The sequence below is a fragment of the Gopherus evgoodei genome, chromosome 3, assembly GCF_007399415.2.
Source record: "Gopherus evgoodei ecotype Sinaloan lineage chromosome 3, rGopEvg1_v1.p, whole genome shotgun sequence".
Classification (NCBI taxonomy): Eukaryota; Metazoa; Chordata; order Testudines; family Testudinidae; genus Gopherus; species Gopherus evgoodei.
In genome coordinates this window covers 158690359-158714414 of record NC_044324.1, presented here as the reverse complement: position 1 = coordinate 158714414, position 24056 = coordinate 158690359, and the positions used below count along the sequence as shown (strand labels likewise).

The 24056-nt window shown below is 39.2% G+C and overlaps 1 protein-coding gene across 2 annotated transcripts in view; it reads right to left on the bottom strand.

Moving 5' to 3' along the window:
* Positions 1 to 24056, bottom strand: part of TTC27 (tetratricopeptide repeat domain 27) — a 196778-nt gene that overhangs the window by 60237 nt on the left and 112485 nt on the right. For both annotated transcript variants that reach the window (XM_030557129.1, XM_030557130.1), the window contains exon 10: positions 22841 to 22954. In XM_030557129.1, coding sequence (XP_030412989.1) covers positions 22841 to 22954 — 114 coding nt within the window. The remainder of the gene's footprint in view (positions 1 to 22840; positions 22955 to 24056) is intronic.

Here is a 24056-nt window from a genome sequence, read left to right as displayed (position 1 = left end):
GTATGCAGGGGGGCACTGGGCAGAGGTGGTGTTGGTGCAGGGTGTCGTGCCTTTGTGGAGGGAGTCTGGAGGGGCCCTGGGCATAATGGGTCCAGGGGAGGGGGGGGGGAGATTTAAGGCCATAGGGATTCGGTGTGTGTGTTTGTGTTGGGTGTGGGGGCTGTGTGGCACGGCATGGGTCTGCCCCGAGAGGAAGGGGCACGCTGGCACCACAGAGCCGGGCAGGCCACTGTGCATCTGGCAACTGCTAGGCGGAGCAGGGAGGCCCCTGCCATGCCATACCCCATTGCCCCTGGCTGGCCCCTCGCTCTGGAGACTGACCTCCCCATGCCATGCTCCATTGCCTGCATGGGGGCCCACAAATATGTTTGGAGCCAGGCACACAAAAGCTTAATTCTGCCCTCCTTATGCGATGCTATAATGAGATTAAAAAAAAAGACATTTTTATCAAGGAGATGAGCTATACTTACATACAAGACAATTAATCAAATTTAAACCCTCCATTATATACTAAAACATACATAAAATTGAACTTCCAAGAGCATACAAACCTTATCAAATACAATAGAACCTTACATTGCATAAAGCAAGAACAAGAAAGAATCAAATTTCTAATTCCCACCCAAACAGTTTAGCAATTTAAAAAACCCAAATAATAAAAACCCTGCCATTATGCATATGTTGAATAAATGCTGTTATGTAAGAATATTTGACAAAAGATAAGATGACTGGAGTTAAGGTGATATCAGCTTATATATTTCAGTGCCTACTTAGCTTTTTCTGAGAGAGAGAACACTGAATAACCTTAAGTCTGAAGTCTGTAGGGAAAAAACACACCAAAGTCAAGCCCACTGTTCTCCAAGTCAGACTTTCATAACCACACCTCTAACATAGACTACACTGGTCTAATTGGGAAGACAACTCAATTCATGTTTTTCTTCAGGACAAATGTGAATTTATGAGAGAAAAATGTATGTTCTTGTCTCCCGTCTATCTCTAAGTTAGTTTTGCACAGTAAACCTGTCTCAAGTCAACATATGGAAATTCAACAGAGCTAGCAGGATAAGAAAAAAACAGTGTGAATTATTTACAACTAGAAAGTAGATTATGAATTTTAAAGAAAGAATCTCCTTCAGATGGCTGTACCAATAAATCCACATATTTAAAATGGAAGCGCAGGTAAGGCCAGAGATAGGTTATTTGCTTTCACATAATTAGTCTGACCATCAAATCTCATATTGAACTCAACCACTTAAAGCAGAACCCTAAAAGGGCTCCTCTTGCCACTATGTGTACACAGTTCAGCACAGAGACAAGTTAGAGACATGTCTGGTCCTTTCTCTCTCAATTCTTGTCCACTAGGGGAAAAAATGCAAATACTCCGAAGAAGTGGAGAAGTTGGGTTGTGAACTGTGGGGGCAATACATTTTGAAAACTAGCTATTGATTTACTAAGCTAGCTCAAGAATTTCAAAAATAAGTGCCTAATGTTAGCAATCTCAGTGATATGATTTTAAAATTACTGAGCAACTTGGAAATATCAGTGATTTCCAGCAGTGCTGAAACAATTTTTATAGGTTGGGGGGGGGTGTGTGCTGAGAGCCATTGAACCAAACTGTAAACCCTATATATAATAGAAACCACTAAGCCCAGGGGCCTAGTTCCAGGATCTATGGTGACTTCAGTGGATGCTATTGGGTGCTTTGCACTTTTGAAAATCAAGCCAGTGATTTAGGAGCCTGACTGTGGATTACAAGCCTGGTTTTAAACACTTATTTTTTAAAACCTTGGCCTTTGTTTAAATTCTCTCCCATTAAATTGTTTCTATGGAGCCCTAGTCTCAGAGATTAATCAGAATCTACCTCAGGCGTCTGGCTGAGGTGTATGTACGGTATCTTCCATCAAACCACAAAGAAACAGACTAGTAATGTCACATTCTTACGCATCATTCTATGTAGTCCAAGGAGGGATTCAAACCATTTTTTAATATGCTGTGAAAAACAAGATGATTTAAATAAAGAAGTTAATTGACCACAGTCTATAGTTGCAAACTGTATTCTGACATCACTTAGAAGTGTAGGCTCCATTTCTCTATACACATTCCAGTAAAGCAAAAGATAACAGTAAAACTGTCCAGTTCATTAGGTGTGTGTTATTTATTTTACAAGAGCTGTGTAGGAATCAGGATTTCTATTTGGTGGGAAATTCTATGATTTTGCAGGTTTGGTTTCACTCCAAATTGAAACAAAACAAAAAAAAAATTTCAAAATGTTCTGGAAAAGACTAGTTTGGGGTCAAGTGCTCCAATTCATTAAAATCTAAATGTTTTGTTTGATTTAGACTTTTTTTTGTTTTATATATTATAGGGTATATTATAATTTCAAAATTTATTTTATATTAAGTAATTTTGAAACAAAGACATTCAAAAAAATTCTGTGACAGGTTGGGTCACAGAAAACCCCTTGGGACTGCCACCTGAGATGCCGAGATTATCTCTAAGTCCGTTTTTCCTGGCAGCTTGGGACTTCAGTACCTTGCCTGGTTGTGCCAGACACTAGCCTGCTACAAACAGACCCAGGTCTGAACCACGTCCCTCAAAAGCTGCAGGCTTAACTGAAAACAGCTTAAAAAGTGCTCCTGTCTCCAACACTCAGATACCCAGTTCACAATGGGATCCAACCCAAATAAACCCATTTTACTCTGTATAAAGCTTATAGAGGGTAAACTCGTAAATTGTTCACCCTCTATAACACTGATAGAGAGATATGCACAGCTGTTTGCATCCCCACCCTCACCCCCAGGTATTAATACTTCCTCTGGGTTAATTAATGAGTAAAAAGTGATTTTATTAACTATAAAAAGTAGGATTTAGGTGGTTCCAAGTAATAACAGACAGAATGAAGGTCCAGCAATCACTCACACCCCTGTAGTTACTGCCCTTTGTTCCAGTTTCTTTCAGGCATCTCTTTGGGGTGGAGAGACTATCTTCTGAGCCAGCTGAAGACCAAATGGAGGGGTTTCCAAGGGCTTATATGGTCTCTCTCTTGTGGGTGAAAACCCCTTGTGTTCTTCTGTGCAGAATAACAGTTACAAGATGGAGTTTTGGAGTCACATGTCCATGCATGACTCAGTTCTTTATAGGCCAACACCACTGTCTACATGCTAGTTTCAAAGTTCTCAGGAAAGCTCAGATGTTGATCGGCATCTCTCAAGGTCTATTGTCAGCGAAGTACTCCCAATTACATGAATAACCCCTTCACACTAGGTGGACCAAATCTGCCTTATGTGCTTCCTACAGCAAACACTTTAAATACAGGCAGAGCCAACACTCATAACTTCAGATATAAAAATGATACATGCATACGAATAGCTTGAATATATTCAGTAGAACATAACCTTTGCAAAGATATGTTACATGACATATCTAGAATAAAACATATTCCAGTTATGTCATATTTACACTCATAAGCATATTTCTATAAAGCATTATGGGGTCCAATGTCTCATATTCCTTTTCAACGATAGCAAAATGCTTTGTTTTATTTAAACTGTAATTTCATTGAAATTGACATGGATTCCTGCAGAAAGCTTTAATTTTGAAGCAACAGCATTTTCTGGAAGCAAAAGGATTCATCAGAAAATGCCCAACTAACTCCATCTGCTCTGCTGGATGCTTGGAAACAGCTTAATGTAAATAAAATGCTGTATTAGAATATGGATATTTATTTAAAAAAAAAAAAAAGACTCCTCACCCCCATCCAACAGAAAGTAATGACTGTACTCTGTCTGCAGTTCCAAATTACTACACATGAAAGCATCTGAAGATTAAAAGCTCCCTAGATAAGAAAAAATGCAACAGACCACAGCATTTCTTATAATTCATAGATTTAAGCGCTCCCAAGTATGTTTTAAGAACAGGGAGCTGTTATGGTTGAGTATGCCAATGATCTGTGGATAATAGATCACTGAGAGAGTATTGAACTATATGTTTCTAAATGATGCTTGAAAATTTAAAATGTGGCTAGCGTGTAGGGAGGGAGAATCCTACCCTTACTCCATAGCTGAAAATAAACCATACAACTATAAATCAATAAAACTTAAAAAGTCAACAAAACTAAATGAGCAATTCTCTCACACACTCAACCTGCCCCCCCCCATCCCACTCCAAAAAAATCCTCCCTACTTAATCACTGCCTTCGGGAAAAGCCTGTGTAAACAGAAAGATTTTTCAACATACCCAGATGTTGAAGTCCCTCTGGACAATTTGCCTTGCTGACTAACATCAAATTGGACAGCTAACAGGGAATCTGAGTTCAGTGGGCCAGTTTCTATTTCATACTCTTGGGGGAATTCTGCGCGACTGCACATGCACAGAATTTACGTCCCCTGCAGAAAAATGACTTTGTGATGGGGAAGCAAAGGGAAGCCACAAGAGCGGTCATCCGATCAACCCCAGCACTATGTTTTGGGTGCACAGGGCAGCCGGCAGAGAGGTAAATCACTGTGGGGCAGAAGGCAGAACTGGAGAAGACCCAGCTGGTGGCTCCTACTCTGTGCCAGGCTCAGCTGCTAGTCCGGGCTGGGGAGGACGTGTCTTTTATCCCTGTGCAGACATAACCTCTGCATATTCCACTTTGGGTGGCGTACAAGCAGTCAGCAAAGAGGGGGAGTGTGTGAGGATATAGGATGCAGTTGCTTGTACAACCACTGCCCCAAAGGATGTATCAGTGGACGAGTTCTGTACTAGGAGTATAATATTTCATGAACGTGTGGATGGAACTCCACGTAGCTGCCTGCAAATGTCAAGTAGAGGTACATCCTGAAACGCTGCCACTGAGACTGTTTGTGCTCTTGTAGATTGAACTCTCAGATCCTGAGTACCAACTGGTAACAGAGCAGGGTACAGCTAGAGATCTATTTAGAGGTTATCTGGGAGAATATAGCTTGACCTCGGATTCATTTTTCTACAATGAGAAACAGACTAGGCGATCTTCTGATTGGTTTTGTTCTTTGTAGATACAGGGCCACAGTGAGTTGCGCATGGAGGGAATGAAATCCCCTCTCTTCCTCAGATGCAGGAGATTTGGGGAAATACATAGGTAAGTAGATTAACTGGTTTATGAAATTTAGCATATGGCGGGGCTGCCATTAAGGCTCCAAGTTCATGTACCCCTTCTGGCTGAGCTGATGGCCATAAGGAATGGAACTTTAATTGACAGGTGAAACATGGAACATGTAACTTAGTGGTTCAAACAGAGGCTTAAGTGAGTGCCAAAAATACAAGGTTTAAGTCTGAATGAAGAGTAGGTTTCCTTTCTGTTGGGAAGGTTCTTATTAGGTCTTTCAAGAATCTGTTAGCTAACAGGTGAGTAAAAATTGAATAATCATCTGATGGTGTACAGCATGCACTGACTACTGACAGGTAGACTCTTAGAGAACTCTATGAGAGCCCAGCCATTTTGAGAGAAAGAAGATATTTCCCTTATTTGGGACTATCAGTGTACTCAACAGATACATATTTCTGTTGTGTCCAGATGACAAAACACTTCCAATCTTTTCTGCTATTATTGAGGATGGTTTGGATGGCTTCAGAGCAGGAACATTCTAGGGCTGATACCCATCCAAAACCAAGCCTTGAGATGAAGTGCTTTGAGGTTGAGATGCTTGATCCTGCCCGTCTCCTGGGTCAAGTGATCGGGAAAGGACCAGATACTGGAGGACGAGATGACATTTGTAGAAGATTTGGGAACCTAAACTGTCTGGGCCAATTGGGGGTAATGAGGTTGACTCATGCCCTGTCCTGAAAAATCTTCCATAAGACCCAAGGTAGGATCAATAAGGGAGGAAAGACAAAACTCAGATGGTCTGACAGGGGAGATGGAGGCATTGCCCTGAGAATATAGACCTAGAGTTCCTCTGGAATAGTAAATGCTGCATTTCCTGTTCATTTGGGAGGCAAACAGATCACAAGTGGGATTCCCCTGCTGAGCAAAGACACTGTTGCGCACCTCCCACTTGTGATCAATGACAAAATGCCTGCTAAGGGGGGGTCCGCCAACACATTCTAAGTTCCCAGGAGTAAGATGCCAACAGAGGGATTATATTCTTGATACACTAATCTCATAAGGTGATCACTTCTATACACAGGGGAATGGATCTCACCCATCCCAGTTTGTTGAGTAAAAGATAATCATTACGTTGTCTGATATATGAAAATAGCGGGACTAGTTAAACTGCCAAAAAAAAAAAAAGTTTTGCAAGTTTCTCCAAGTACCTGAAGTTCCAAAAGGTGCATATGAATCCTGACCTTTCAGGGCATCCAAGCACCCTGTGCTGTGTGGCCGTCTATGCAGGCTCCCCAGCCAAAGAGAGAGACATTTGTGATGATCGTCTTGTCCAGTGAAGGGGATAGGAAGTTATGCCCACACATATTTGATGGAGATACTTCTACCACATTAAAGGTGAGGTTACTCTGGAAGGAATTGTAATCATGCTATTTATGTTATGTTTGATTGGGGAATACAGTGTTTGGAGCCAGGCCTGAAAGCAGCATAGGTGGAGTTTGGTGAACAGGGTAACTTTTTGTGAGGGGGAAAAAAAGTATTGAATGACCCTGAAAGGAGATGCAGGGATTGGATAGTGCTGGCATCCCTGATGGTTTGCAGCTCTCGAACTTCTGACAAAAATATCTTTTATCTGGGGGATGGGGTTAAGACAGTACTGTAGATGTGGAAGGTGTAGTGAAATGAGACTTAGTACCCTTGGTCTCTTACTAGGAGAATCATAAGATGGCTAATGATAAAACTGTTGAGTCACCAGTCTAGGTTTGTAGGACTGCCTGTAGTATTTTCTTTTTTGGGCAGGTGTATATATTGCCAGGGAGCAGAGGGTTGCCCGGGAGTCCTGTTATGTCCCTTATAGTCCTTCTTTCATGTTTCTATCCTTGCCAGTAGGTTATGAGCTTACTTCAAAGGTCAAAAATAGTATTCTTTAAGATCTGGAGTGGTCTGTCACATATCGCTATAAGATTAGATGGTATGAGAGCAGCTTTAAAGTCTGTTAAAATAAACTAGTAAGTCTAATAGCACAGGCCATCTATGCCATAAAGCTAATGACAGAGCAGTTTGGAAAAGCAAAAGCAAAAGATTGGTTGGCCACAGCAATTTCATTAGTGCTAGAAAACAATCTCAGACTTAAAATCAGGCTTAGTTGAAAAATATTCCAATTGGCGGGTTTCTGGCAAGGTGGAAGTTTCCAAACCTAAATGACTGTATTATGAATGGTTTATGAACCATTCAATCAGGTATTCTTAACAAGAACCTCTTGATTATTGTATCAAATATAACATGTCAATAACTACATTAAGGCTGTAAAGGGCACTGCCACCTGATCTCTAGAGTTTGGGGTCATCATCCTCCCAAAATCTGATCTAGTCCCAACTTCCTGTAGCCTTACCCGGATGGAAACAACAGGACAGTTTCCTTCAGCAAGATTCCAAATGAGAACAGAAACAGTGCATAAATGCAAAATCTTAATTCTGCCCCTCTGAGCATTTGTTTTATGACTTTAATTTCATTTTAACATACTGTTTTTTTAAATAATGTGAAACGTACTATTTTTTTCTTTAAATTCGCTTTAAACTGCAGCTTTGCATTAGTTATTTTAACTGTTTTTGCATTGAAGTAATTTTTTCATATGCTGATAACTTAAAATTGGCCAAACCAATCCCCAAACTTGCCACCAAAAAATCACTTTTAATTAGATCTCAATGCTTCGAAACAAAAAGTCTGGAAAGAAACCTTTATAAAAAGTGACAAGAAATTGGAAGTATTTATGGGGGATGAATTTATATTCTGTTTTATGACCTACTCCTGCCTTTGAAGAGTGTTGAAACCCCAACTGATAATTCCACCAGCAACTATACAATGACAAACTTAACAGAAATTTCATATTAATGGGAGTGAACTTTATCCATATTTAAAGTCACTTATAAATGTTATTTTTATGGGAGTTATTTGTTCCCCCAAACACCAAAAAACCTGACACTAACTATTCCACAATGAAGAGTACCAACATGCAAGTTGCAAGTTTTAAGGTTCTGCTGTTTTTATGCATGTGTAAAAATGTATCTTCCATAGATTTGAGAGGTAAATACTGTTATGCACTCGAACAATTTGTGTAGACAATGTACACGTTCGGTAGTTTAATGTTTCTCTTACAACAATGTGAACAGAAAACTAACGTTAGTAGTTTTTACACAGGTTTCTAAGAAATGATTTTAATTAATAGTAGAATTTACCTTCAAACAATGGTGAAAGACTCTGACCTCTTTCATACATTAATGTACTGGTCAGGCATATCCTGTGTCATAACTATGGCTCTGACTGAACACCTTTAAGCACAAGTAGTCTTTCAAGCCAATGGAATTACAAGTTTAAAGTTATGCATATGTTTAAACACCTTGCTGAATCTGAGCATGTGTCAGCAGAGAACATAGTATGTTCTCCCCATCATTCCTTTCTCTCAGTCCATACTTGGTCTCTGCACTCAACCAGTATAATGTCTTTCTGGGCACATTAGGCAGGCAGAAGTGCTGCGGCATATTTCACTGCAACATTTCTGGCTCCTCTGTTGTTAATGCTGATAGAGTATCTGTGATACGAAAGGACTGTTCAGCACTACCAGAGGACGTATCAGCAGGACTGAGAGAAAACTGAGGACAAGGACATTTATGAGGCGGGCTGAGGAAGGTCAAACCCAAGAGACAGGTTTCAGAGTAGTAGCTGTGTTAGTCTGTATCAGCAAAAAGAACAAAGAGTACTTAGGGCACCTTAGAGACCTAAGAGACCTTAGTCTCTAAGGTGCCACAAGTACTCCTCGTTCTTTAAACTCAAGAGAGGTAGTCAGCCCTTTCTCGTCTCCCTGGACTTACAAGAATGCTAGTATGAGCTTCTTCAGGCCAGCCTTTGGTGAGTGGGATATCGCTCTAGGTATTAGCCAGCTTATTTAGCTCTACAGATTCTTAGCATCACCCTAAACAGAATATAGGATATTTCCCCATCACTGTTTATATGTAGGGATTTTTCAACATTTGCAAATTCAATGCCTCCGAAGTTTCCATTGATATCTCCTTTAAGAAAAGACCATGGGCAAAGAATCATTGTATCAAGGGCAGTATCTATATTTTGGACAGAAAAAAGAAATTAGATATCGTTTATTGCTTTTTACGGCAACCTTTTTCCCAAGTCAGGCATTACAATAAGAGATGTGCTGAAAAAATTATGTCAAAAACTTGGGCTAACGGCATAACAGCTGCATTCTTTAAGAGACTGAGTTCATCCTCAAAGACAAACACAATGAGATGACCTAATCAATCTTTTTTAAAAATATTTAAGTACTGTACTTCATTGCTTATACATGTATGCTGTTTGAATAAAGTCATGTCTCCTTATGATCCTTTTCACTTGTTAACTGTGTTTACACTGTCCAGAAGAGAACATTCCGAAAGAATCATCTTGCAAATTTTCTATTACTATATGGTTTAAGTTGAACTAATCTTATGTACCTCCAGTGCATTTAACTAACTCATGGTATGTTTATGAAGAATACATAAAAATATTAATGCATTCTTTATGTAAGCAATTAGAAAAAGCCTAATCTCAACTTGATTTCATAAAATTAAGATTCTGCACTGATAAATGCTTGTGAGATTGCAAAATAGCTGTTATAATTTAAAAATACATATATTAGAAAACCCTAAGAATTTGATTATTATATTTAAAAAAAGACAACTCCATTCAACAAACAATTACAAAAGAAAAAGGATATTAGTGAAAAGTCTCTAAGACATGGTTATCAGTCACAAATTATTCATTTCCTGCTTCTTTCTCTCTTTGTAAATAGAGACTTAGTTGTTAACCGTACCCTATTCTTTTACAGAGGTAAAAATGTAGAAAATGAATGAAATGTTCCATCTTCCAGGTATTTCAATTCTGACCTACCACATGAGCTGAAACTGGATGACTGCTTCATGTTACCAATAATATTACTTTTTTTTCCTGAAGAGCCCACAAAGTGGAGAAAACATTTACATCTACTCTTATCTAATTAGTCCATCTGAGTATAAGCTTCTAAACCACAGACATTCAGTTAACCTAAGCTTTAACAATAACAGTTCCTTCTTATGGTGACAAGTGTCAGAAGATGGTGGGAATGTATTTGACCCAAAAAAAGCTCTTTTGGGTCTGCATTTTTACTCTTCTCAATCAATTACAAATTACAACACATCTTTTGTTAATTTGACTTGGAGGGTGGCAGTGGAGGCAGAACAGGAAAAACAAGTTCGGTCTCTTTACTCCTGCCTTTGATTAAACTGTTTCAGAATAGTCAGATTCTTACTATTTTTCCTCTTCACAATATTTCATTCTTTCCCAAACATGACTGCCCTAACTAACATGAAAACATGAGAGATATTTAGTTAACTTTTGTTAAGAAACCACTTTGCACAAAACACTCTTTCAACGGCTGGGCCTGACCCGACAAACACACAATATATGGTAATATAATGGCACCCTTCCAGCTTGAGAAATGGTTGTGTAAGCACCAAAACAATTCAATTACTGTGTCATGCTACAGCATCATGAGTGACTGAAGAGTCCAATTTTTGAGTGAAGGTGCTTGCCATAGTTAATACAGGTGTAAAGCACAGTGCCATAAGATGAAGAGAGCACACTATTAGCACCTGAGGCCTGCTGTGCTTTCCTCTTTGCTTTCTTCATTTTACCCTCTCTCAGCCACCTTTCCTGTGCCTCTGGCTCCCTGTTCCAGAGCAGCCCCCCAGCATAGACTATTAGCTGCATCTTCCCAGCTAGTAATGTCAAAGTTGACAGTTTTGAGGCCTTGTCTACACTAATGCTGTATGTTGATTTAAGTTACACTAGTTAAATTACATGAGTTACATTACTTAAGTTGACATAACTTACATTGACTTACACAGTGTCTACAGCTCAGGCTTTGGTTCCCTCTCCTAGGGATGTGTAGTAATTTTTGTTGTGAGAAGGGGGCCATGGCACAATGAAGTCTGAGAACCCCTGGACTAGATGTGATGTTATTGACATGAACTGGTACCGTATAGATCATTGTTGCAACCAAGGTCATATAGTTGCACCAAATCTTGTACAAAGGAGATCCAGTAAGGTGTCTATGGAAAGCATAATTATAACCAGCCGATCATAACCTATCTCCATGCATGTATCAATTTTGTAGCTGAAGTTATGAATATTGGCTATGTACTTGTATCTCAATGTGTTTGATTTTAAGTAGTATTAGTGAAGCTTTTGGTCAGCTTCTTGAGAAAGAAATTTGCAGATTAAGTGCCCAATCAGGAAACACTTAACTAACAATGGACCTTGGGAGATTCCAATCCACATGAGAAGTCTTCCTGGGAAAGTTCAAACTAGCATGTCAGCAATGGCTGCTGCCTGCAAACTGAGTCATGCATGGACATGTGATTTGCCAAGGTGGCTAAAAATTCCATCTTGTTGCTGGATTTTGCACTGGAGAACAAAGGGGTTTCCACCCAGAAGAGAAAGAATATAAAAGGCTCTGGAAACCCCTCCATTTTGTCTTCAATCCTGCTTCTTACCTCTGGAGGAACCTTGCTACACTGATGCGCTGAACAAAGGACTGAATGACCCATCCAAGCTGTGGATATACTCCAGAGACTTGATTTGAGCCTGCAGTTTATTCTATCATTGCTACAAGCCTGAACCAAGAACTTTACTATTGCTGTACGTAATTGATTCCACTTAACCAATTCTAGCTCTCATCTATATTTCTTTCTTTTACAAATAAACCTTTAGATTTTAGATTCTAAAGGATTAGCAACAGCGTGACTTGTGGGTAATATCTGACTTGTATATTGACCTGGGTCTGGGGCTTGGTCCTTTGGAATCGAGAGAACCTTTTTTCTTTTACTGGGGTATTGGTTTTCATAACCATTCGTCCCCATAACAAGTGGCACTGGTGGTGATACTAGGAAACTGGAGTGTCTAAGGGAATTGCTTGTATGACTTATGGTTAGCCAGTGGGGTGAGACCGAAGTCCTCTCTCTTTGACTGGTTTGGTGTGCCTTAATGATAAAGGAAACCCAGCATTGGGCTGTAACTGCCCTGCTCTAAGCAGTTTGTCCTGAACTGATGCTCTCAGTTGTGTCCTGCCAGAGGCAGCATAGTTACACTAGATAACTGTTAAAGAAAGTGAAAACAATGAAGAGAACCAGTGACCATCCAGCTCTCCATTAAGCAATACAAACTGCTCAACAGATCAGTTTGGGATCCTCTAAAGTAAGTAAGTATTTTGATTTCATAACTGTAATTGGATTGGAAAGACAAGGAAAAAATAAAACAATGAAATAAGTTGAGTTAGCCCACCATGTGAGTCCTTATTCACAAGTTACATCCAGCCCCCTTTGCTCTTGGGTTCAGACTCCAGAGCAGCTGCTTCCAACTGACAAGTCTGTTAAATGTGCATTCCAGACATCAGAGATGCAGCAAGCACACACAGTCACCAACATTTAGCTTCACACACACTCCCCTCCCTTGTAAATTTATAAATCATAGATTTTGGTTTTTGGAATGTTGGAGATTGTTTTTGTTGGAGGACCTGTTGGGAAGAGCATTTACAACTTGCTCCTCCAGTATCTCATTTACAGATACATTTCTAGCGGTGGTATTTTCATTTTTAGATTCAGTTTCTATACTTGTATTGTCATCAAGCCAGAAAAAAGGAAAATCATTTTCCCCTCAGTAATTACATTGTTACTGTACATTCCATTCCTTCTTTAATTTCTGGACTTTTATCTACAAACAAATGATCCTCACTTTTCTTCATTATTTCTCCATTAACAAGGTTTGTCGCTGGTTTTAATACCTTTCTTACAACATTCCACACTTCATTCCACCCCAGTAATTCTGAACCAATACCCTTTGAGTCTAGGCATAAAAATCTGGGAGGCTTATATCACACAGTTCTAATTTTATTGCTAAATCTGGTCTAATCAAATCAAATCAAATTCTTAACTGACATTTAAGAAATAAATCTGCTCAAGATTTTCATGTTGTTGTCTGTGGTGCTGACCTACATAATAAAAAAATGTTTCTAATATAATGGTCTAAGACTGTACTCTAATTTTCCTCTATTCTCCAAACTTGAGTACAATTTCTTTCAGCTTTTGTTACTATACTTGAAGCAAATGCGATGGAATTCTTTTTCCACATCATGGTTTATGTGAAATTACAGCTACTATTCCTGCTGAGATGCATCATTTCTAATAGTAAGGAAGCTTCTGAATTAGAACCACACCTAACACACTGTGTTATATTTAGAGCACGGTGGGAAGATGGAAAGAAAGACAAATATTTTCTGTATTAAAAACCCAACTGATACTATATTTATACAGTAATGGAAACAAATTAGCATGTATATCAAGATAGACTGAGGATTAATAATGGTTAGAGCCTTGCCGAGATACACAATTTGTATCTACATTTGCTCCGCAAATATGGTCCGTCATATCTACAGATCTGCAGGGCTCTAATAATGGAGAGTTACATGGTCAATTAATTACAAACATATTCTTACCTATTTCAACTTCTATACACTACAATTTATTCTACCCACATCTATTTTCAGATTCTTGGACTTTAAATACTCCTAAAATTAAAATCAGATCAGCATCTTATTTCCTGCAATGGAAAAAACAGCACAATAATAACTATCAACAAACCACCTACTGGAAGAAATATTCAGAACAAAGCTGAAACCTTTCCAATATGTACTAAACTAACTTTTTAAAAAATTACTCAAGTATTATGCCTGAGCTGGACCAAGGGGGTTGGCTCTGTGATTCTCAAACTTGCTTTGATCTAAAATCGCCTACACTTGGAAACTTCTGGGCATGCTGCAAAAGCCATTTATTTGACAGGCTTTGGGGGTAAGATGGTTACTTTGGGAGAGGAGTGGATGGTGCAAAAGGGGCTTTTTTTGATGCTTTGGTATATTGGGTGTCTGAGTTAATATTCTACTGTATGATTATTTATTACTGCTTGGAGGTAAATTATGCAATTGTAAGTTAATTTTTTTTTATTAGGGAACCTATAACTTTACATAGGGATGTTTTACATTTTTCTTGACAACTACATAAATAAAATTCAAAATGTAAGATATATTTTGTCTATTTATTTTAATTTAGCTACTAAGCAGTTATTTTATGGAATGATTATAAAACAGATCCTCTTTTAAAAAAAATAACCTGATCTTATAAATGTGTATTTGCATATCTATTTATGGTGAAACTGAAACACATTGAGGTACTTCTATGCATTCATGATTTGTTCAGTCTACTTCTTAACCTCTGTTTTTACTTGCAGTGGACAACTATTTATTCATCCACAATGGGATTAAAATTTTATGTTAAACTCAACATAAAGGTATATTGCCATTATGCCAACTTTATAAGCTTTAGTCAGTTTTTCCTGACTCTTTCTTGTTTTAACAAACACCGAGAATCTATTACATTTAATATGATCCTTATTTCAGAAAACTGGACCATTTAAAAATTCATTAAAGCATCAAGTCTCATACCTCTTTAATTGAATAGACAAGTAGGCAATTCATACATTCACCTTTACTCTGATGTGTCTTTCACAGTCCTCACTTTTCTGGCACAGTGCTGTCCTAGTAATATAACTTTCTGATTCTGATATATTTTAAATTAGTGGTTCTTAAAGCCGGTCCGCCTCTTGTTCAGGGAAAGCTCCTGGCAGGCTGGGCCAGTTTGTTTACTGGCGCGGTTCACAGCTCCAGGCCAGTGGGGGCTGCAGGAAGGGCGGCCAGCACATCCCTCGGCCCACGCCACTTCCTGCAGCGGCGAACCATGGACAATGGGAGCCGCAATCAGCTGAACTTGCAGACGCAGCAGGTAAACAAACTGGCGGCAGGTAAACAAGGGGCGGACTGGCTTTGAGAACTACTGTTTTAAATGATAGAAAATGCCAGACAGCTATAAGTACAATGTTTGTAACATCTATGTATCCATCTCTCCTTTTTTAACTCTGGTAATTTATCCTCCACTTATTTGACCAAATTACAATTCCTCTTTACATTTCTCCTTCACAGAACCCAGGTACTTCCTATGTTTTTAGACTATAAAATCCTCCATCATCATCTACATCCTTAAACTCCCAAAGTCCTGAAGGAAAGGAGCATCTTTTTTAAAGGTGTTATTCAATGGGATTCTCCTTGCAGGGGCAGGTGCCAGGAATTCCTCCTCAGAATAGATTAAATTTTAAGGCTGGGTGGCTGTAAGAGTCTATTGTTGCTAATTCCTGAGAAGCTGCTCAAACATTAATAAGTAATCAGAAACATTAGCACAATTATATAGCACTTTTCATCAGTATTTTCAAAGTGCTTTACAAAGTTGGAATATAATAATAATAATAATAATAATATTATTATTATTATTGGCCTCCATTAACAGGTGAGGAAAACAGAGAACCAGAGAAGTAAGTCTTCTGTTCAAGATCACACAGCAGAATCAGTAACACAGGCAGGAACAAAGCACCTACCTCTCCTAACTCCCACTAAGGTATCCTATCTACAGTAGCCTGCTACATTGAGGGGGGACGGAAGGTTAAGAATTCTTAAGGTATTTAGATAAAGATGACAGCTAAAAGTAGCAGCCGCACAGTTGTGCTGGCTCTAAAATTTCTGGAGTTTGCCTGCATGAATTCACACTGTATCAAACCTTTGAAATACAGGAACATACTGGCAATTAGAATATGTTGGTCCAGGGGTTGCTGATTAGGACAGTATTGGAAGATATGGTGGTTTCGGACGTGAAGGAATGCCCCAAGTCACATACTTTTTTAGGAAGATTGATGTGATAGAGTCTAAGCCTTGAATATTTTTTGTTTGTCAGACCACAAGTCTGTGCAAACAAATCTCATTTTTAAATTTCTAACATTAGCAAACTAATTAAAAGTCCAATGACAAAAAACTATATTAACGCCCAGAGATAAGGTTGCTTGATAGTATGTTGTCCCCTTGCAGAACTTTGAGTTGAGCAAAACTCAAACTTCTGAAAGCCAGGAAATATACAGGGCTTGTCATTACTACAGGGGTAAGTCGACGTAAGTTATGCTACTCCAGTTACGTGAATAACGTAGCTGGAGTCAATGTAGCTTAGGTTAACTTACCCCAGTGGCTTCACTGCACCATGTCTACGGTAGATGCTCTTCCGCTGACTTGACTTAATCTTCCCGGGGAGCTGGAGTACTGGGGTCAACCGGAGAGCACTCTGCCATTGATTTAGCGGGTCTTCATTAGACAAAAGGATGGAAAACACAAATCTCCCCAAATCATGATCACAGCTCTGTCACACAACCTCAAAGTAATTCACAGACCTTGCAAACATACACGTAACAAGCAGAGCTAATTACTGTCTCCACTATTTGGTACAGCTATACCTGACTCCAATCATTCTCACTTTACCTAGACTGCATGCAGATAATAAATGCGTAGAAGGCTCTCATACTCCAGCTTATTATTGACAATATCCTTTATAATAAAACCTGTGTCCTGCTAATTATACAACATATAAAATTCTCCACTAAACTATGCATACTGGATCCTGAAGGTACATACATGCAGCTCATCCCTGTGCTCACGTACCCCATGCTTCTGTTGCTGCTCCTTTTAAATAGCAGTACTCAGTGGGTTTTTTTGTTTATTTGCCAGAAGAGTGAAGCAGCTGTCCCCTGACTCCAGCTAGCCTGGGACTACCAGGTAAACAAAAATGAAAAAAGTTCACGAGCCCATGCAGCATGCTTAGCAGGGAATCTCCAATGGTGGAGACCAATTCCATCCCCTAGTATAAAGGAAAAAAAAAGATGCCAAACTCGTCAGTTAATTCAGCCAGACCTAGAGGGAGACAACCATACCACAGGGGAGGTGAAGATCTCTGCCCTGAGGGCTGATGCCCACAGGCCTGCTTTTACTAATTGCAGCAGATAACCACAAGACAAAGAATAACAGCTTTTTCAAATTTATTTGAACATAAGCTTTCATGGGCTACAGCCCACTTCCACGAAAGCTTATGCTCAAATAAATGTGTTAGTCTCTAAGGTGCCACAAGTACTCCTGTTCTTTTTGCGGATACAGACTAACACAGCTGCTACTCTGAAAGCTTATTCAAAAACCTGAGTGCCCGCTGCTTATTTAGTTCAGGACTGTGTGGTGACATTAATGCCAAATCAGTGGTATATGTTTTAAATGCATATTGTTCTTACTTGCTACTTGTGCTTAACCCTGAAACTCATAACCCTTACCTCAAATGATCCCATGTTTGGGTCACTAACCCTATTCTGCACCCTTCTGGAGAACATCAGATTTCAAAGGAATCTGACTAAGCACATCAATTTTAGAGGACTTAGAAAGGTTAACCTTTAAACAGAAGTTGTGATGCAACCTAAACTACAGAGGCGCTGTGGCACCACTATAATATTAATTTAGGCTGTCAGTGTCTTTTTTACTAAAAAAAGCTTTTTTTTGAAGAGGAGGCAGAGAAGAAAGCAGACAGTAGGAACTGATTTCAACAATTAATGCCACATAAAATCTAAAGCATTAGTTATCAAATTAACACAGAATAGGTCACAGTCACTAGTGGCACACAATTCACTCGTGAACATCTGACGTAGTTTTTCCTTTCCATTTCTAGCTGAGAGGGAAACAATAGAAGAGGATACACACAGCACTTCCCATACTATTATCATTTGGATCTGTAGCACTATCATCAATAGTTATCACCCTGATGAAGTGTGTTATTATAAAGAAGTCACTTTGACTTCCTTTCCAGACTATGAGAATAATAATATAACAACAAGTTTCCTGTTCTGGACAAGTTGAGCATGATGCTCACTGATAATCAATGCTCAGTGTATACTTTTCCATGTTAAAAGTCATTGAAGACTTCATGTAGGATGAATCTGCTCATGGTAGATACTTCTTAAGTCTGCTTTAACAATATATTTTGCAGATATAAATTATAATCTGAGCATAATTAAAAACATCTAAATTCCCCTTAACTAACCTGTAGGGAAGAGGTGGCTTGTTGGATAATTTTTCTTTTTAAAGAAAAAAATGTGTGTCTCACTGTTAATTTTTATTCTGAGAAAATCATGTCCACAAATTTTACTTATGGGTCAGATACTTTCTCTGCAGTCTTTGGAGCACCCAAAGCTGTCAATTAAAGTACTAAGGATGTGTTTAAAACTGGCCCCTTTGCTTCCTGACCAGAAATAAGTCTTGGAAAAGGTAAGTTATTGATCCCAGCTATTATCATGAACTGAACACGTAAGTATTATATATGCAAAAGGAGCCCAAAGTTAGGTTAGCTCATTTGGTGTGTCTGTGTGTGCATTTCAGGTCACTGGACCTGCCTTTCTTAGGGAAAGAGAAATTATAGTTCAGACAATCTTTCTGCCCTGAGTTAGCCTGCCCACTGACCCTTACTCATGGGGTAGCCAGCAGTAGCCAAAGAAAAGTGGGGAGAAGAGAAGGAAAAGAGGGGGCATGACCAATGATCACTACTGATTTGAGCACAGTAACAGTTTCAGTGTGAAGTATCCTCCTGCCAAAAGCTGCATCGACTGCCAACTGAGAGTCTCCATTTTGTAGCATCCAGCACAGGCATATATGTTGGACAGCATGGTTGCTTTATCGATTTCTTCTGCCAATGCATAGGCTTTTTCAGATCAAGGGTTTGTCCAAACAGAGACTTAATGCGCAGATTCTTAGGGGGCATTAAGGCATTTTCAGGCTGCATAGAATTTTTCTACTCAATTTTAGATCTAGGGGATGATATTTATAAGCTTTCCATACCCTGCAGCTCGGTTGACTGTATAAAGAACAGGGATCTGGATTTTCTCAACAGTTCAGTTCTGTTAAAATCAAGGTAGTATCATCTGTTCTTTCACCCTAGGGTGTGGACAAAAAAAAAAGTGCACTATGTGCTTGGGATTTATGGATAATTGTATTCTTCTTTGTAATTACTTTTGATACCACTTTGTAAGTGCAGAAAGTGCAATACTGTTTTCCACTAAGAGGACTTCCTGCTCAGAGAGTCTCCAAGCTGAGACTGACTACTAAGACCATCATGAAATATAGTGACACCGAATGGAAAAGCTCTAAAGGAAGAGAGCTAAGTACCTTCAAAACTGAGTTAAGGGTCTAAATGAAGCATTTGAAAAAAACCTAGGAGGCTTAACTTTTTCAGCTGCTTTGAGAAAATGTTTATGAGTATAATGCCAAAATAAGTGCAGAGGCTTGTCCCTTAAAAATATTGGCTGAAATATTCCACAGAAACTGTAGGATAGACAGCTGGTTGTTAATTGTTTCTATACACAAAATAATGTACCTATTCCAATGTGCAGAACATAGCTGTGTGGTAGAAGGTTTCTAGGCTGTGAGAAGTGTCTGGATGACTTCTTCTGAATATCATACTTTCTGCAGAGCATCCTGTTCAGTGTCACACTGCCAGGTTCATTTTTCCTAGATTTTAGTGGAAGCAGATCTTTGAAAAAGAATGTAGTTGCTTACTAAAAGGAACAAAGATGGTGCCAAGCACTATGTGATTTAAATGGAAAACCCAAGGACCTGTGAGTCAGTAAAGTGCTATCAAAATTATGTGTGTCTTGTCTTGTTTGGTCTACAATAGTATGTTGGCTCTTCAGGGTATAACAGACTCAATACTGTGAATCCACAGCTCTGATCAGAAGCTGTCACTCTCCTTGATGCAGCAGTTTGCAACTGTGCAATTGCCTGCTGAATAAGTGAGGACTCTCTAGTGTTCTAAGGAACCTGGTTATCTGCTGGAATATCCTGTTGTTCAGAGACCTTTCTCCTGAAAAAGGGATCTGAACTAGGAATAAGGGTGAAATTTCTCTATTCTTTCCATAACCACACACTAAACACTTTTTTATAATTAGAAAGAATTAAATACTAACTGCAGAAAAGAAAATGTCTAGTGCCCTTCTAGTAAGAAATAATTAGAACCAAGAAATCATTTCCTCTCTTTTTGATACATGCAGAAAAACTTCAGTTGCTTGCAGAAAATGACACTCCAAAGTTCTGTAAGTGAAAATTACACAGCAGCTGGGACCAAATTCTCAACCACATACATCTGTGTATGACTCAGAGACATAAAACAAGATTTCATGTGACCTTTCAATCTTAGACAATGATTAGCCCATAGATTGCCACTCCACTCCCAGCTCTACTAAACTCTTATTAAAAACATTTTTTTCCAAAGACATTTCATTCCTGCTAACAGGCAAATTCCTAGGCTGCCAAGGAAAGGAAAGCAAGAGATACAGCTATGTGTGTGTGTATACACCCCCTCGCCCCCTATATCTTAGCAATATTGGGAGAATCATGTGAAATGACTGACAAAGAAATGTGCTACCACAAGGTGCAGCTAACAAGCTAGAGAACATGATTAGGAAAGCAGGAATCTGACTAACTGACAAAAGTTCTGAGTGTATAGGTATCCACTGTAACCATAAAGATCAAACCACAATAGAGAGCATTAACAGGTTACTGATACCAGGCCTTGTGTGTACTGTGAAGCAGGATGACTTTGGTCTCACTCCTTCAACTGCCCAAGTAATCTACAAGTAGCTGCTTTGTACACTCCTTGAAGTGGCTTACTGGGTAAGAATCAATTTCCTTTTCTTTAGAAAAAAATTTTTTGTAAGAAGCAATGTGATGGTGAAGTATACTTATGCCACATATGCATCAGACACAGTAGTACAGGTGCTGGCAACCTTTGGGAAGTGGTGTGCTAAGTCTTCATTAATTTAAGGTTTCGCGTGCCAGTAAAAGGTTTCATATGCCAGACCAGCAGCGCAGGTGGCAGATGGAACCCTAGACTGGCAGCGGGCTGAGTGGGGCCGGCAGCCGGGACCCCAGACAGGATGAGCCGCTCAGCCCACTTCCAGTCTGGGGTCCCAGTCACCAGCCCCTTGCCAGCCAAGGTCCGGCCACCAGCCCCGCTCAGCCCTCTGCCGACCCAGGCCAGCAGCAGGCTGAGAGGGGCCGGTGGCCGGGACCCCAGCTGGCAGCAGCGTGCCACTAGAAATCAGCCCACGAGCCACAAGTTGCCGACCCCTGCAGTAGTAAGTTATAGCCCTGTCTTTATTCAAATATTTAAAAAACAGATCTTTTTTTATTCTTTCCCCACTCAACCACCTTTTTTTCTTCTTCTTCTCTTTTAAAACAAACAAGTTTCCTGGACTATTTGAACCTCTTCTTTCTAATTCTATCATTAAAGCTTCAGATGCACTTTTGGTAACATTCTGTGGTTCAACAACTTATTCTAACTCACCTTCCATTATTAACGGTTCCCACTTTATTTTTGTACAACAGAAAATGGGCTGAGGTCCAAAAACTGCTGCTGAAATGGCAGCTACCATTTGTGGGGAGAGAGCTATTAAAAGCTATCACTTTTCTCCTCCAGCTCCTCTCCCACTTTTCCTCTCTTCACCCTACTGCATCCATACTGTCTGTTCATTTTCATTCAACCCCTTTAATCAAGGGTATAGGGAGTTTACGCTCAGGAGTATCACCATTAAAAAAAGCACACAATGCCAACTAAAATGTATCTTTGGACAATCATTGGTCCCATTTAGACACTAATATTATCGAGGTCATCTTTAAACACATTCAAGTAGAGCTTTCTGTTTTAGCTCTTGATTGCTGTTTCCTGTTTTTTCATCTAGTACTTCCTGAAAAATACTGGATGAAAACTCACTCTAACCTTATTTTCATGGATCCAGACTTCATTATGCAGAAATTTGATCAGGACAGCCAAAAGTATCCAGAAAAAAAACCCAAGAAAGAGCAATCTCTCCTCACTTTCAGGTAACTACTAGTTAAACTACTTTCCTGAGCACTGAAAGTGGTAGTTTATAAAGCTAGTGATGATTCTAGCACGCTACATTACCAATTTTGTATCGACAGTCTCTGTTAACATGCCCGGTGTACTATGGCTGAGGCAAATACTGTAGGCACTTCAGCTGATAAGACTCTACGGCTCTAGCACTTGATGGGCCCTCTTCTAACTGCCTTCAAATGTGACACTTATCCCAAGGCTTTGGACACCCTTCTTCTTAACTGCCAAGGGATCTTCCCCTGCTAGCAGCCCACTATCCTCCTGATCTAGAAGAAAAAAGCAGCAACATATTTGCCCCAGTGCAGATTCACCACACATTTAACTAATAAAGGTTTCTGGTGAAACAACAGTTCCTCAGGATTTATCCACGCAGCCCTCAACTCATGAAATTTACATGCGTGAGCTATTAAGGACAAAACAGATGCATGGGAAATGCCTGCTGACCACTGACATGAACCAACTTTAAATTTGTAAAGATGACAGACTATTTTAAAAAATGTTCCACAGAAAAATTAAATTTCCCTATTAAGTTCTATAGAATTATAGATAAGGGAACATACCTCACAATTGAAATGTTTTGTGGATTTTGTTAGCTAATAGGTTTTGCATTCACAAACCAGTACAAAATAACCATTTGAATGTCACAGAAAGAAGAAAAGTTAAGGAACCAGATTCTGGGTTTCAACCTTCCAAAGGATTAATGTAAAAAAGTGTTTTTATTTACAAAATTAAATACTTTGAAAAAATGCTAGCTTTCTTTCAAAGCTGGCTGTCTAAATGCTTGTAAGAGAATATGTATGAGGATTGGAAGCAGTAACAATGGAAGACCTACCTGAGTCTGCCTCATTGCCCGTTCCACTCGACGAGTGCTTCCTTTCTCAAGCTTTGTCCGGAGAAGTAAGGCTGAAGTTTGAATGGCCCAGAATTTAGGTTGTGAAAGTAAACACTAACGAAGGGATGAAAGGAAAAAAAAAGGTTAAAAAGAGAGATTTGATTGTAATTTTCAACATATCTCACTTGCTCAAGCAGGTATGCCTAAACTGCAGTCTATTCTGAAATTCACATTTTCTGTCATGGTATCTTATTGGTAAATTGAAGACATTACATGTATGCATTTGCTGGTCTATTAGATAACCATGGACCAAAAATGACTGGATAAAAGATTTATTGCTATGCCATTTCATCTGAATAAAGTTCATCTCATAGAGAGAAAAAGAGTGTGTGAGTGTGAGAGAGCGCGCACGCACACAGAATAGAACTTGTGACTAGTGAATCAACAAGGAAGCAAGACTGAGAACAAATGGTGAAAAAACACATGGAAGGTGATTACAGGAAGGAGGGTTTCTTATTTATTTCCCTAAATAGTGGCTCTGATACAAGCAAAAGAGTAGTTATTTGGTGATACAGTATAAACAAAGTTGTGCTCAGCAGAATTTATCAGACTTGTTGGTAATCTAGTGAATTTTACTTGTTTTGTTCTATGCAGTTTCTTGCTCTGTGGAGTTTTCTACTTGTTAGCTGAAAATATCCATCTTCCATGGGCTGATTTGTTTAGCACCATGGGAGATGAATCTAAGCAGGAGATTATATACGTGTGCCACCTTCAACGGTGAGGTATTGTCCACTTTCTTTCACTGAGGTTTATGCTACATGTGTTAAGGGCATGATGGTCAAACATTACAGCTACAAACTTAACTCATAGCTGTAGGTTAGTGCTGAGTTTTTAGTTCATCCTACTTTCCTCCATATTGAAGCTGAGTGACAGCTGCCCTTAAAGAAACAGCGTGACGTCATTACTCAGAAAGCCCTCTCTTGATGCCAGCAACCTCACCAGTTATCATCCAATCTCTAACCGACAATTTTTAGGGGAGCCACTTCATCAAAGGAGGTCATTAAGAAAGTGGTAGCCAGAGTGGTCTCAACACACTTGATTCCATATAGATGGCTCTCTTTAGTCCCTCCCATTCTGGTATGAGACGTGGATATGCTACCATTATCTGTGTTTGCATTTTATTTTTACTAAATGAAAAAAAAAAGTTTTAACTAGT